Here is a 15677-nt window from a genome sequence, read left to right as displayed (position 1 = left end):
CTGATCACCTAGTCTGTATTTCAAAGGGAAATATGGATTTTTTTTAACTTAAGGTTTAAGAAGGGGCTAATATAGGCCTGGAATAATGAGATACAGCATCACAACTAGTGCCCCACAGTCCTCCCTGAATCCAAACAATTCACTGATGCAGCTGCAGCACAGGAATATTCACAGAAGATGTGACAGAATCATAGAATTTAGCAGTTGGAATGGACTTTGCCTAGATCAGGTTGCTCAGAGCTGCATCCAACCTGACTTTTAATGGTTCCAGGGATGGGCAATCCACCATCTCTCTGAGAACCTGTGCCAGTGTTTCACCACCCTCACTGCAAATTTTTTTTCCCCTGTATCTAGTCTGAATCAACCTTCTTTCAATTTGAAACCATTACCCCTTGTCCTATTACTGCAGTTCCTAACACAGAGTCCCTCTCCAGCTCCCTTGTAGCCCTTTCAGACACTGAAAAGTTGCTCTGAGGTCTCCACAAAGTCTTCTCTTCTTCAGGCTGAACAGCCCCAACTCCCTCAGCCTATCCTCACAGGAGAGATGCTCCAGTCCTCTGAGCAACTTTGTGGCCTCCTCTGGACTTGCTCCAACAGTTCCATGTCCTTCTTACGCTGAGGACACCAGAATTGTGTGCAGTATTCCAGGTGGGGTCTCACCAGAGCAGAGGGCAAGAATCACCTCTTTAGACCTGCTGCCCACACTCCTTTTGATGCAGCCCACAGGACTCCATTGGCTTTCTGGGCTGAGCTTACACTGCAGCTCATGCTGAACTTCTCATCCACTGTCACTCCCAAGTCCTTCTCCTCACTGCTGGTCTCAATTCTTTCCCCACTCAACCTGTAGGTGTGCCTGGGATTGCCATGGCCTCCTCCTCGTGACCTCCCTCCTCACCTGAGCATCCCTTTTCCTCACAACCAACTCCTTTGAAATTAAAAGGAGTGTCTGAAGGTGTTTTGCAGAGCTGAACTTGATACTATGATCAACAAACAGCAGGAGAATGTTAGCTAAGAAACAGCAACAGCTTCCTACCTATCACTGCATGAAACAACAGGAAAACCAGCATTTTCTTTTCTGGTAAGCTCGAAGAGGGTATTTTTTTCAAGCACAGACATGCCACAAGGCTGCAAAGGCATAGCAAAACTCTTTACCTCATTTAAATACATCACTGGGAAAATCAGCGTTCGGATGTTGCCTGTTTCACTGTGTGAAAAAGCAGCAATAAAACATTATGGGTTTAAACTTCTCAACATGAAAAGGTTGTGAAGACAGATTATATTAGAACAATGAACAAGGAAAATGTCCTTAAAAACCTCTGAACTGTTTCTTTTCATCATTGATTTTCACATCCCTCCGTCTCCAAGATGGGTAATAAGTTCTGGTTTGGAAGCAATGGTACATTTGAGGTCTTGGTAGGGAGAGAGAGATCCATATGGAGCTCATTAATAAACATGAAAAGGTTGTGAAGACAGATTATATTAGAACAATGAACAAGGAAAATGTCCTTAAAAACCTCTGAACTGTTTCTTTTCATCATTGATTTTCACATCCCTCCGTCTCCAAGATGGGTAATAAGTTCTGGTTTGGAAGCAATGGTACATTTGAGGTCTTGGTAGGGAGAGAGAGATCCATATGGAGCTCATTAATAACTGACTGTGCCAGGCTAATGTGAAGCTCTACTCCTATTTGTAAAACACAGGAGCTATTGTCCAAGCAACAAGGGCACAGCAGCAAAAATCCCCCAAGGTTTGGCACACAGAGTCACAGCTCCTGGGCACTAGGAAACAAGGTGCTGCTCCTCAGAGGGAACATCACTCACTCTCCCAAGGGGAATGGGCAGAAAAAATCCTTCTTTGTTAGTTATTACAGCCAAGCTGTGCCAATAACCATCAGCTCAGAGCTGAGTGGGAGGAACAGCTACCACACAGCACTAGTGACAAGCAAACCGATGTGTCAGGGAGACACAGGATGAAGAGAACAGTGTTTCTGCAGAGCTGAGCTGCATTCTGGGGGCATCCCCTCTGACTGGGACACCCAGAACACCAGGCAGAGTCCACCTGGGGGGTTCTACTCACATGTGCTTGGGGACTGTACACTGTTCCCATGTGCAGGATTGTCCTGACTGCCAGAGCTGCAGTACAAAAACTTCTCTCTCTGATACCAATGCAGTCACAGGTAAGACACCTCTCTCTACCTGATTTACCTGTTTTTCTTGAAAGCTGCCTCTGTCTGCAGCTGGAGCTGCAAGATTTATGTGATCTGTGAGAAGAGAGGATCTTGCCCCTTGCAACTGGGATTTGATTTGGTTTCTCTCTCTCACACTTGCTATCTCCAAACAATATTCCCTCTGAACATTGCAGACAAAGTCATTTGGACTGTGAAACCAGATCTGACACACCCACCCAGTAGCAGAGGACTTACAAGAATTCAGGTAGTTTTCTGACATGAACATTGATCTGCATCCTCTTGGCTGCCTGCAGGACCAGCCCTGTCAGCTGGGGAATAAAAAACATTGGTGTCAAAAAAAAAACACCAAAACCAAACCAAAACACTCCTAAAAAGAGTAAAACATGAAAGAATAAGAACTCTGAGGATACAGGAAGAATCTGGCACCACACCAGATTCCCAGCAGCACCTGCACTAGCCCTGGAGAGAGAAACTATGGAATTTCCTCCTGCTTTAGCCACACATAACAGCTTGATGAGTCAGAGCTCTGTTTCTGTAAACCAGGCAGGCCATGACTGTGCTCTTCTCCTTGACCCACATTCATGTGTGTGGGAGCAGAGATCACTGCTGTACTGGCTTTAGCTGGGAGATAGTTCATTTTCTCCACCAGAGCTGTTACCAGGCATAGATTTGCAACTGTGATGGAAACAGTGTGGTTAACACATGGATGTTTTAGCTATTGCTGAGCAGTGCTTGCACAGCCTCAAGGCCTCTTCTGTTTCTCACAGTTCCTTGCCAGGGAGTGGGCATGGGGTGGGGGAGAGGCTGGGAGTGGACAGGGACAGGACAGCTGACCCAAACTGTCCAAAGGGATCTCCCATTCCATGCTGAGCAAGGAAAAACTGGGGGGGAAAGTTTGCCAGGGCTGCTGTTGCTTGAGGACTGGCTTGTGGTGGCCAGCTGAGAGGGTTTTGAATCACTTGTTTCTCTTGGGGACAAACAGCTCAGTTCCACATGAACTAGTCCAGCTTCCCTGAGGTCAACAGGACTATGTGGATACACACACACCATCCAAGGAGGTGACCTAAACCCACATGGCTTGGATTCACCTACAGAACCCTTGAGAAGAGGCTGCACCTACAGGATTGATGTCCAGAAATGTCTCATGGTATTCCTTTTTGGGATGCATGCCCTCTATGTCCTCTATAAACTTTGGATCTGCTTGGTAAAAATGTGGAGCTGACAGAAATATTGGTGCACCTGGAAAGAGAAAACATAGTTACTATCTAAAAGAGGCAGAGCAGGATTTGAGGAAGTGTTTGATGGCCTCAAAACTCTGGTCACTGTGCCATTGATACTGAAGGGAAAAGTCCATTCTGAAGTTACAGAATCAACACTGACTCCTTGTCTCCAGGACAAGCTAAAAGTTCCCTCATGCAGTGTCAGTATGGCTTCAAGCCTCAAGCTTGCTGTCACTCAGCCAACTCAGATGTGAGAGCTCCCTGGGTAGAAGCAGGTAAGTGCCAAGCTGGGATTTTTCTGCATTCCCTGGATCCTGGTCCTTCCTTCTGGCTCCTTGATTTAAATCATTACTAGAGCAGTTTACAACTAAACAACCACTTGTTGGTGGCTGATTTCACTGAGTACAGTCGCGACTCCTCAGACCTCACCTCATGCATTTCACAGAATCACAGAATTTTAGGGGTTGGAACAGACCTTACAGATCATCTAGTTCCAACCCCCTGCCTTGGGCAGGGACAATTCCCCACTAGGCCAGGATGCTCAAGGCTTCATCCAACCTGGCTGTGAGCACCACTGATGGAAAGGTGCCCTGTTCCCCACAGCTGCCCCTGCAGCAGATGTCCCTGGTGCCATACCCTGCTTGCAGATGCTGACATTGAGGACTCCAGTGCCAGGGCAGTTCCCTGGGGGCACACAGAACCCGGCATTGGCTGGGTTCACCGTCGTGTTGGCAAACACCATGGCAGAGGGCACGAAGCGATAGGTCGGGATACCTGCCACAGCCCCTGAGCTGTCATACACCAGGTAAAAGGACCTGCAAGGAAGCAAAGCCAGACCAGGATGGGTTAGAGCAGGAGTGATGAGCCTGGAGCACACACCAACACGATGTCTCTCTGCACATGTTGTGCATCTATTTCAGTTTGCAGGACTATTCCAACCACCTTCTGTGTTAAATTTAATAGGCTTTGAGCAGCAATGCACATCTCATCATGCTGCTGCTGCACAAATAGATCACTGACACCTGCCATCAGCATTTTGGGGTCTCATTCTGGCTCCATGTCACTATTATGTGTTGTGTGAATGCTGGTACTTGCTATTGAGAAGGACTAGGAAAAGAACACACTCATGCAAGACAGACAAGTTCACAAGTCCTGAATTTAGTCCAAGGCACATCTGTAATGATTTAAATTACTTCAGATGGGTTTGGCTCTTCACAGAGAGAGAAACAGGCAGGGGAACATAAGGTGGAACGTAAGGAAGGGAACACCAGGATTTTCTGCATCTTGATGCATTTCAAACAGCATCAAGTCAAGAATCTCTGAAGAGGGCAGTCTGGGATCTCTAAAACAAGCAAGGAAAGAAGCCTCAGGCAAGGTGCATATAAATCCTTCCAACCCTCATTACTAGCCTTGCAAGGCAGTTCAGTCTGTGCTTCCAGTCACCTTCCAAATCTTCCCGTTATTTTCATCTGGAAACAGCACATCCTTAACATGACACAGATTGGGGTTTTTTGGTGTAACTCTCACCCTTCACACCATGAACAAATGCAGAACACTCCCACTGTGCAATGAAATCACAGGAGGAAAACACCAGCCTAACATGAAACCTCGAGGGGAATGGATGTAAATGCTCTGCTCTCAAGTCTGAGTGACACTGTCTCCTCCTTACCTGCAGAAATCAGAAGAAAAGATATAAATGTTCTCATCTTTGCTAATCAGTGGGTGAAAGGACGTCCCATCTGTTCCATTGATCATGTTACACGTCTCTGTTGTCCACCAGCTCAAGGACCTGAGGAAAACCAAGCAAAGAGAGCAAGGGTTAAAAGAATTCAGAGCAGTGGTCAGGCAATGCCAGCTCATGGCCCAGGCAAAGGAGAATCACACCTGCACGATGCTGCATCCACAACAAGAAAGGGAATAAAATGGGTTTATAGAGAGCTATAGTCTCTTTAAGCTGGTGCTAGGCAAGCAGGAACAGGTCTGCAGAGTTCCTCCCACCTGTGTCATGGCTGGCAGATGTTTGGTTTAATGGGAGGGGGATGTGCTTTGGGCAGCTCAGCTGTTGGAACACCACACACTGCCACAGGTGCACAAGGCCCACGTTGTCCCTTGGGGCTGGGAGAGAGCAGTAAGGAAGTGTGGATGCCTCTCTAAGGGCTGTGTCTGTCTTCCTTTCATAGCTCCATGGCACACACCAAAATCCTGAGGGGCTGGTTCGAAGCTAGAGCTGCCAAGAGGTACAGAAACCCTCAGAATATAGGCCCCTTTTTTTTCTTCACCCAAAATGTGACAAGGGGCAGGTTCTGCCAGAGTTCTGAAACACTTACTCTTTTCCTTTCCATTCCACAATCCTGGAGAAGTTTAGGTAGTTCGTTTCCCCGCTCAGGAAAACATACTCCCCATCATCAGTTCCATTCATCTGCAAACAGACAGAGGTTGTGGTCACTCCACTCATCCTGTGACACCTGGCTAGTCACTGCAAGGGGGGGCAGGAGTTTAAGCTGTCATCACTTCAAATCCACCCTGAGCTCTCTGCAGCTCACTGAACTCCACCTTGAATATAAAGGAGGGGGAAGAGACTGGGCCAGATTCCTACACCTCCCAAGTGCAAGAAATGCAGCATCAGATGAGCCTTTCATCCCTTTGAAAGCTGCCCCTGAAAAGAACAGGCCTCAGCAAGGAAACACCCCACAGAAATGACCTGAGCACTGCAGACATCTCCAAGAAACAAGGATCCCCCACAGCCCAAAATGTTGTGCAGCACTGTGGAAGCCAGGAATAGCTCCAGCACAGAAATAGCATCCAATTCCAACCAATTACTAAGGAAATCAGCCAGGAAATGTCTCTAGGAGTTTGCCCAACTAGCCCCACAAAGCTCATGTTGTTCAAGTGACCACGGGCAGTAGTGGAGGGGTTTGCCCTTGGAAAGCTTATCCATATCTGATAAAGAGTATAAACAGGTAAATAATCACAGGCAGTGCCTAGACACAGCCAAACTGAAGAGGGAACATCCCTTTGCTATCCCTGCAGCCTTCCCCCTGGCCTTGATCCAGACACATCTCTCTCCGTGCCTGGTGACCAGACTCTGCAGCAGTGACATTGCTCCCCACCTCAAGCACTAGCAGTTACCTTACTGAAGAGCCCAAACACAGGATCCACCTCGGGGTGCAGGACATGGATGGTTGAGAGGAGCCTGTCCTTGTAGCCCCACAGCAGCTCATGGACACTGTGGACAGTGAACAGGGACTCCTGGTACAGCAGCAGCAGCACTTCTGTGGCAAACTGCAGAGGGGTTGACCTGGTCCACTCCATCGCACTCTGCCAGGGGGTTGGAGCAAGGGAGAAATGTTCAGGCTGATTGGGGGACAGCTCTAAATACAGTGTCTGTGTTGCCTGCAGCTGAGCTGAGTGCTATCTGCTACTACACACAGTGCACTTCTGTGTTCACTCAGGGAACCAGACAAGACACCTCTGGAAATGCTGGGGGAAAGTTGAAATCACTGTACCCTGCAATTGAAGTCAATTAAACTAGGAGTGAAGGCTGAGTCACATGCCCCAGTATTTGCATGCAGTCTGATTCCCCCTGGAAGCTGTGACAGCTTTAGAGCTGCTTGTTCTCATGTATCCCTGTGTGAGACCAAAGCAAGGAGCTCTGATCACTACAGAGACACTTTCACCTAACACAGCTGTCACTTCAGTTTCACTTTGAGAGCTCCTTTTCATTCAGCTCTGCCCAAAACTCCTCTGCTGCACTTTTTGTTCCAGTCTGAGGCTCAGACTTGGAAACAACTTCTGCAATTGTGGCAGAACATCCACAAGCACTCCCAGGTTTCTCATTCAGAAGCCAGAGTTCCTCCTAAGCATTTGACACTAGTAATTCCCTAATTTCACTCAGTCATGGAAAGCCAGCCAGCCTGATTTCTCCTCATCTCTTCAGTGTGAATCAGCTCTCAGAGCAGGAGTGAGGCACTGACACTACAGAGGTGGGAGGAGAGGGGGGAACAACATAAACTCTTCCCAGCAGTCCAACCCAAAACTGAGAGCAGCAGCTGCCTCTCATGCAGACATGAGCTGCCTCTCTAGTTCCTCAGTCACATGTATCTACCACAAGGGATACACAAGGGAAAGACAGAATGAAGCAAGAAACTACTTGTTCTAAAGTGTGTCAGGATCATCTCCAAGCAGCAAGGAAAGAGAACTCACCACTGCAGGGATATTTATTGTTCGGATCAGATCCACTTCAGGGTTTCCAACTGACTTCTGAGGTTCAAACACGTAAGTCTTTGGGTTCAGAGCAGACACTTTGGTTCCATTGTCTAGAAACTGAATGTGCACCCTTGGCCTGTATTCCCTGAAGAACAAGAGAGTTTGTGCTCTCATCGAGTTAAACAAGTACACACAGCATTAACTGCAATCAACCTAGAGCTGTTCTGCTGCTTTAAGCACATGGAGGGTGGGATTTTCAGCTCACTGGGAGCAGAGTCCCTCACTGACACAAACTCCCCTCTGTGCCAGTGTGAGCTGAGTCAGACATCATGAGGCTCTTCCCAAAGTGCCACCCCACATGTTAATTGCACTTTGTATTGCCTCATCTTTAAAAACCTCCACAGAAAGAGGACATTTTCAGACAGTAGAAAAGGATTTAGAGGCATTATATATGGGACTGGCCTCAAAGTACAATTTGAACAGGAAACTTCTGCCTCTTTGCTGCAGGCAAAATTCACTCCCAGGCAGATGTAGGCTGTGCGTAAGTCTCACTGACCTGACCTCAGAACCTACCAGGATCATTCTGCTGCCTTCAAAGCACTGGGCACTAGGACTTCTGGGCTTGTATTTGACAAGAGCACAGAACAAGCCTCATTTCAGTTCTTCTCCTTGAATTCTCAGGGAGGAATCCTGGACATGACAGAAGTTCAACTGTGTTTTTGCCATGCACTACTCCTGGCCTGGGAGGTGGCTGCTGTTCCTAAGCACCCAGAGAGCAGGATCAAACTCAGCATTGCTGACCAACCAGTGCAAGTGGCAAGGAACACCAAACACTACCTGATGAGGAAATCAGATCCTAATTACCCTGAAACACATGCCAGAAGCACAACCCAATTCACTGCCATTGCCATCTTACAAACAGGAAATCTGCAGGACAGGCTCAGCATGAGCTGCACATGTGTCCCAGGCAACCCCCAAAAGGGACAGGGCAGGTTGGCTGCTCATGGCCTGAGCCTTCTGGCACACACAGAGTGAAACACCCTCTCTTCCCTAAGTGTACACTCACTCAAGAGGCTGTTGACTTTCACACTGCTTTGCTGCCTGGGTAGATTTCAAGTCACAAGATGTGAGGGCGAATTGTTCTGCCAGACCTTGTGCTGTGGTGTTTTCCTTTCAGTTCAGATCCCAGGTTCCATCCTGGCTGCACTAGATCCATGGATGCAGCTTCATCACAGGCTGCATTGCTCTGCTTTACCTTTCAAATGTCAAGCAAACTGCAAATGCCTGTGAAACTGTTGTTAGAAACCAACAACTTCCCATCTTCCTTACCAAACAGTGTATCTACCACTCTCCAGCACCACTGCCACCCAGGAACATTGTGGTCTGGCAACACTTCCAGCTTGATTTGGCAAGAGCCTCTTGGACAACCACCTACTTTACTCCCCAGGGGTGGAATCGAGGGGATGGAAATGGACAGTTGTGAAGTGCCTTCCTAAAATAGGCCGGGGTAACCTGAGACACCCCTCCAGCTCTGGAGAGGAAAATTATCCTCCCTGATGAGGAATATGAGCAGGAGGCTCTCAGAGGTTAAAGACAGAAAGCTGTAAGTGTATGCAAGACCAGGCAGTATCTGAGTGTTCTTTGGGACTCAGCAGGCTGGGGCAGATAAGCATTTTGCACTTTACACTCCCTTATTTTATATGCTACCAATTCAACTCCCAGGATATTCTTACAGGATCTTCTTCTGCACCAACTGCTGTGCAATGTGTGTTGGTCAAAAGCCTGAGCTGCAGGAAGAGACTGTGGAGCCCTCCCATCTCCTCTCTGTCACTCACTGGATGTTTTTCCTCTGCTTCTCTGGGCCAGTTCACTTCCGGCCTTTCCCAAACATCCTGTTCAACAAAAACACAGAGCCATGCACTTCATGTCAGGGCACTGTAGGTGTTCTGCCACATGCTAAGCCTGAACAGGGGCTGTGAGACAGACTGGGTGTTCATCCTCTGGCTCTGAGTGTGCAGCACGGCTGCAACATCCCTCCCTGCTCCCCCTGCTCCCACCCACTGCTGACAGCCTGCAGCAGCCATAGCCACGCCAGGATTAAAGGAGCAGCTGGAAAACAGCACTCCACTTCCTAACTCTCCTCTTCCCTCCGTCAGACAGAGCACAGCACAAGGGAATCCTGCCCAGACAAGTCACAAACAGGCTGAGCAAACAAGCCAGAAGCAACTGGAACACACAGCTTCCCTCCCTCCCTCGCACTGCCATAAACAATCCCGGGAGTCAGGGACCTCCTCACAGCCTGCCCCTGGCGTGGGATGCAGGGAAAGGCTCTCCCAGCAACCAGCAGCTCAGGCTGGGCCTTCCCTCGGGCATGGACCAACCCAGCCAGAACATCACCAGCCCTATCCATCCCACTGAGCTCCTCCATGGATGAGGTGCAGCTTCCCAAACATGGGACACCCAGCAAGACTCGGAGCTGAGAGGCAGGAAAAGCAGCAGCTGGCAAACTCAGTTCCAACCTGTGTGGTGTCCTGTAGCTCCATTACCTCTGGAACTAGCCCTATTTATCCTCCTGACACAGAGAACACATTCTGACTAGTGCCCAGTGTGACACTCCAGATACCTGAAGGAGAAGCTTGAAAGTTTGTGGATCTGTTTTCCAGCTCTCCTGGCTTATGTAACGCCAGGGGTTTTGCCAAAGTATCACATGGAGTTTGCCAAGGCTAAACAGACACAGGGCCGGAATGCAGAGGAGGCAGGGGAAAGGATTGTTGGCAGAGGGAGAAACAAAGCTGAGGTGTGGGAGGAAAGGAACTGAAAGGCAAGAGAGTACAGAGACCAAGGCTCCCACAAAGGCTCTCCCTTTCATTCCACAGTATTTTTTTCCAATACAAACAGATTCTGATCATTTTGCATCTTAGGTAAAGACAACTCCTGGTACTGAGCTGGTGCCCAGACTGGATGAGTTTGTGTGACCAGAAGTGAGGCTGACAATGAGACATCACCTTTTTGCCATGGTTCTCATCCCTCACATCCCTCCCTGCCCCAGGACTGCTCCTGGCTTATAGTGCTGAGCAGAATGAAGCTCTAAAGGAAAACTCACTTATAAGGTGACTTTACAATCTCTCCATGCCACACAGGAGAGCTCCAGAGACTAAACTCCAGCACTGCACATGGCCTTGGTAAATATGACAGTAAAAATAGTGGATATATCTGAGTCTATACAGTGAGGGTTGGGCTGAGGAAGATCCCTTTAGTACCACTCTCTAACTGGTTTTCTGGCCACATTTTACCCACGTGGATTGTGCAATTTGAACTAGGAACTCATTTCTGAGTCAGCACGAGTCACACTTTATGCACCACTCCTCAGCCTCACAAACATCACCCAACTGTGGCTTCTCTCACAAGACACGAGGCCAGGGTGCAAACAACTTCCTCTGTGTCCAGCAGCTGAGGAACAGCAGCAAAACTTTGCCCAAAATCTGACAGGAGTCACTGGCTCCATCTGAAACTGGCTGCAGGCTCTCCAGTGTCAGTGGTGTCTGGGCAGGGTATGACTTCCCCTCACACTTTAACAGCTAGAACGGGATCCCGAGCCTTTCTGGATTCCACTTTTTGGCTCTCTCACACACCCCAGCCTCAGTGCAATGGAAAAGCAGTGAAAGGATCCTACCTGTAGGTGTATGGTCCTATTTCCTCTACAAGAGGAGTAGCTCCTTGGAGCACTTCCAAAGGATTTGTGACATTGAAGAAGTAGAACTGCATGTAGACTGGAGGGGAAGGATCCTCCCAGGCTTCAAAGGTTTCTGTGCCATTCTTCAGCACTGTTCCCTGAAACAAGACAAAGGCAAATGTCAGCAAGACCCTCACCTGGTGGAAGATGCCCTGGAAGATGCCAACATCACACATAAAAGTGGAACTCAACAGCCAAGGGAACCCTGTTGTGTAGGGTTTCTTTGCCCAAAAGGGCAGAGTCCAGCACAGCTGTGAGATTCTGTTCTCCAAAGCAATTAGACTTCATTTCTCAGTGGCCTGTGAGAAAAACCTGTACATGACAGGCACTCCAGGATTTGTGCCTTTCGAAGGCAAAGGTTCTTTAACCACTTTCCTCCAGCAATGGCTGCACATTAATCTCCAGCCCCACGGTCTGTCAGTCTGTTTTGTACCCACTAAAACATGGCCCTAAAAGAAAAGCTGTAACTCGTTATTTTATAACAGAAGTAATCAAGAAATGAAAGACTAATTGCCTTACCTACCAGCATATACCTGTGATATGGAAAGTCACCACCACACCTGTGATACACCTCCATAATAGGTCTCAACCCCTCATTGTATCACCATCCTATTTGAGATGAAGTTCACCCCATCATAAAGCATCACCACCCCCAAAATTAAGGCTTTTCATGCAGCTCTAACACTGCTGCAGTGGTCATAAGGAGAACTTTGGCTTACAGAGTGGATTTCCAGGAACAAGCACAGAGAAAACTCTGTCCCTGAAAACCACATCACCTGGAGGCGGAAGAAAGGGAGGGAGGGGGAAAATAATTAGCAATTAAATGGGTCTCATCAACACTTGTTCTTGTTATTCTGAGAAAACAAGTCAGAGACTGTTGAGTGGGAGCTCAGAAGCAGGGCAGGCTGGACAGCTGCCAGTTCTTGGCCACTGTTTACAGGGGCTTATCAGCCACAATGCCTCAGGACTCATTCTTAGCCTTCCCACTTCAGTGGCTGGTTTTAATCCATGCAGACTTTCCTTCTGAAGCAACAGATAAAGAGAAGACTGTTTCAAAGGCTGTTCAAAGACACACTTGTTGGCAGGAGCTTGGCATGGCAGGAGGAGCGCTGAAGGGCGGTGAAAGCCAGCCCAGCTGGTGGCACTTTGTGGTTGTAGCCTGCTTTCCTCTGAGGGTTTCAAACCACGTCTTCTGTGCACACCATCACAGAAATTTGTGTGGTTTAGATATGCGTCAGGAGCTTGGAGCATTTCTCTGGAGCCACCAGCACCTCAGATGTACCATTTCCTCCACAGCCCAGTGCTTCTGAACCTGTTTTCTTGTGATCTATCCCTGGTTTCAGGCAAGTGCACTCTGGTCATAGTCATTCCACATTTATTGCCTGGATCTGGCACCATTTGGATCTCCCACAGAAATCAAGTGTCTATTAATAGCTCTGTACAGTGAGAGCAAACCCAGACTCACTAAGGCCTGAGCTGGACTCAGACAGCTCCTGTGATACTCTCAAACAGTGAAATACGGTGAGCTCTTTTCTTCTGATTCTCACCAAACGTTACCAGGGATATTTAGGTCTATCACGTGACACTAAATTGACATCAGGGCTTCTCCTTTCTGAGTGGACTCCAGGCTCATTTCCAGTGTTCCAAAGCATCCTTCCGGCTGACTGCACTTATAAGCCAGTCCAGAATTTGCAGCTCTCTCATTCACTGCTGTTTCCTTATCCTGACTGTGCTTCACACACAGGAAATAAAAGGAGATTTCCCTCCCAAATATAACTGTTCCTGGGAGCAATGGTGGAGGTGGAAAATGATATTGAACATTTTTGGGACCATCCCAACGGATCCTTCAGCTAATCCTTCACAATAAACTCTGCTGAGAGCTCTAGTACTTCACATTGAACAGCAACAGCAAAAAAAATGACTAATACATCAATGAAATCAAGGGAGAAAATATATTCCATGTCCTTTTGGAAAGAGCAACACAAGTCCAGTGGAATTTCAAAGGGTTCACAGACTAAGTGTTTACTAAAATTAGCAGCATAAGGTGATGTGACATGAAGACAGCACCTGTGTTTTACTGCCATGAGCATGCAGTTTGTAAATACAGCAATCTCTGGTGCTCCCAATTCCAACCTTGGGCAGTCAGTCCTTTCCCTCAGGTGTTTTCTTCATGCCACATGTCACTACACATCTGCCTATGGATTTTCAAAGGGATGTTGAGTCTGACTCTGGGTTGGATTCCCCACTCTTCCCACATCCCCTCTGCACCCAAGATCTTGCTTTTGGCTGGAAAGGGTGCCACACACAACCCCCTGCTGAAGGCAGAGCCATCCTCAGAGGTTCCCAGCTGCTGGGTTTGGCCACACAGGTGCTTCAGCTGCCCCAAAATAGGGATTTCCATCTCAGCTGCACTTGAGGCGGCAAAGACAGCCCTTCAGCAATGATTCAAGACTGCTGGAAAGGCCTCAAGGGAATAGGGACTCTTTGGAAAAGCTCAAGTCTTGCCCCATTTCAAAGGCAAATTGAGATTTGTCTATTTGCACAAGGTTTGCTAAGCTCCATACACAGTTACACAAGAGACAGCAGCTTTCCAGACTACACACCAATGAGGAAAAGCTCACGTGGGACAAAGCACATGTGAAAAGCAGCCAGATCAGCAGAGTGGCTGGGAGCACTCTGCTTTGGAGCTGTACCACCACTGTGGTGTGGGTGTGTGTGTGTGTGTGTGTGTGTGTGTGTGTGTGTGTGTGTGGCTCCTGGAGAAGGCCAGGAGGGAGTCAGTGGGGAGCAGAACACCTCGCTCTGTGCCATCCAGGTGTCTGCCAGCATGAGCTGGAGAGCAGCGAGCAGGGAATGACTGAGCTCTGGAAACTTTATCCTGCATTACTGAAAGCCCTGCTGAGTGAATACCAACTTGCTCTTACATAACCCAGGGAAGGAGCATGCAGCCAGGGGATAATACGGTAAGGAGGATCACGTCTAATTCCCAACAGTCCTCTGCTCTCCCACCAAACCACTTCTTTCACCACACTGCTCTCTTGATAACAGCATGAAACAGACCTGAAAGTGGAATTCTGGTATGCAAAGGATGGCAGATTCCTCCCCAAGGAGAGCCAAGACCTGGGGGATGGAGCTATGCCAAGCTGTGCTGCTCTGGCTTGGTTTGCATGGAGCTTTGCATTCATTAGCACTCATACCACTCCACACCTGGCTTCAGACTGTCTAGAAAAGGCATGGGCTGACATCAAGGGATTGGTAGCTGGGTTTTTTGGCTCTCCTCTCAAGTCTACAGGCACACTTCAAGGTGCCACAGCCTGCTCTAAGCTCACTGCCAGCCTAGAATTGCACTCACCAAAGCAAACCGATTTAAGTTAAGGCAACACAGCTTCTGTGGCAGGAAATGCTCCCTGTCCTCAGCCCAAAAGAAAGAGCAGGAGGTGAGGACATCACAGGTCATCTATCTGGTCACCAGTGAAACAACAGCACAGGTCAAATCCCTTCAATTGTTAGCATTCCTGGTTTCACTGTCAGAATCAGGGCTAAGATGATATTCCTCAGACTAGACAGATAAATAATTGCTCATTTACACAGGCATTGCAAGAGGATTGCTACCACAACTGACCCTTCTCACTGGATAAATGCACAAAAGCTCAGGCAGCCCAGGAACAGCGCAGGGCTCTGAATCCACAACAATGCCAGGATGAGTGCCCCCAGAGTGTCACACACCGCCTGGAACAACAGGGTGAAACGCCCTCTGTCATCCCCCAGCCTGGGAAACTGGGAAACACCACGTGTTTCAGCCCATAGCACCTCTGGCTGTGCTCCAGGGGCAGCAACACAAGGCACAGAAGAACAAGCTCTACTGTACGAAAGCAGCAAGACATCTATCCACGACGGCACAAAGAAGGGGTGTCCCCTGCTCCCTTCATGTGCTGCTGCTGCTCTGGACAGGGATCCTCGCGCCCCACAGCCAGCAAAGCTGCCCCAAGAGCTGATTTTTCTGCATATTCACCCGGTTTTTACCCAGCGCAGCCTGAGCTGCATCCTGAGCCGGGTGGTGCCAGGCAGGGGGATTCGCTGCCCAGGGATGCTCCTGCCCTCACTGGCGCAAGGAGGGAGCCAGCCCCTTCCACCCCTCCTTCCCTCCCTCCCTCCCAGCGGGAATAAACAGGGATCGGGGCGGGACGGCGGCCGCGCTCTCACCTGCTTCACCTGCAGATCCACCACCGTCTGGAAGACGTGCGCGACCAGCAGGGAGATGCTGGCGATGAGCAGCGTCATGGCCAAGACCCCCACGGTGACGAGGCACAGCGACTTCATGGCTGCGGCT

The 15677-nt window shown here is 48.8% G+C and overlaps 1 protein-coding gene across 1 annotated transcript in view; it reads right to left on the bottom strand.

Moving 5' to 3' along the window:
- SCARB2 (scavenger receptor class B, member 2) overlaps positions 1 to 15670 on the bottom strand; it is a 17416-nt gene extending 1746 nt beyond the window's left edge. Inside the window, exons 1-10 of the mRNA XM_009074286.1 lie at positions 15551 to 15670; positions 11288 to 11445; positions 7612 to 7759; positions 6538 to 6726; positions 5736 to 5827; positions 5078 to 5197; positions 4045 to 4223; positions 3309 to 3427; positions 2423 to 2496; positions 1153 to 1204 (exon numbers count right to left, since the gene is read on the bottom strand). Of these exons, the coding sequence (XP_009072534.1) occupies positions 1153 to 1204; positions 2423 to 2496; positions 3309 to 3427; positions 4045 to 4223; positions 5078 to 5197; positions 5736 to 5827; positions 6538 to 6726; positions 7612 to 7759; positions 11288 to 11445; positions 15551 to 15667 (1248 nt within the window). The 5' untranslated portion in view covers positions 15668 to 15670. The remainder of the gene's footprint in view (positions 1 to 1152; positions 1205 to 2422; positions 2497 to 3308; positions 3428 to 4044; positions 4224 to 5077; positions 5198 to 5735; positions 5828 to 6537; positions 6727 to 7611; positions 7760 to 11287; positions 11446 to 15550) is intronic.
- Positions 15671 to 15677: the final 7 nt, after the last annotated feature.

This window comes from Acanthisitta chloris, unplaced genomic scaffold (genome assembly GCF_000695815.1).
Source record: "Acanthisitta chloris isolate BGI_N310 unplaced genomic scaffold, ASM69581v1 scaffold33014, whole genome shotgun sequence".
Classification (NCBI taxonomy): domain Eukaryota; kingdom Metazoa; phylum Chordata; class Aves; order Passeriformes; family Acanthisittidae; genus Acanthisitta; species Acanthisitta chloris.
The sequence above is the reverse complement of the archived record's forward strand: the minus strand, read 5'-3'. Positions and strand labels throughout refer to the sequence as shown.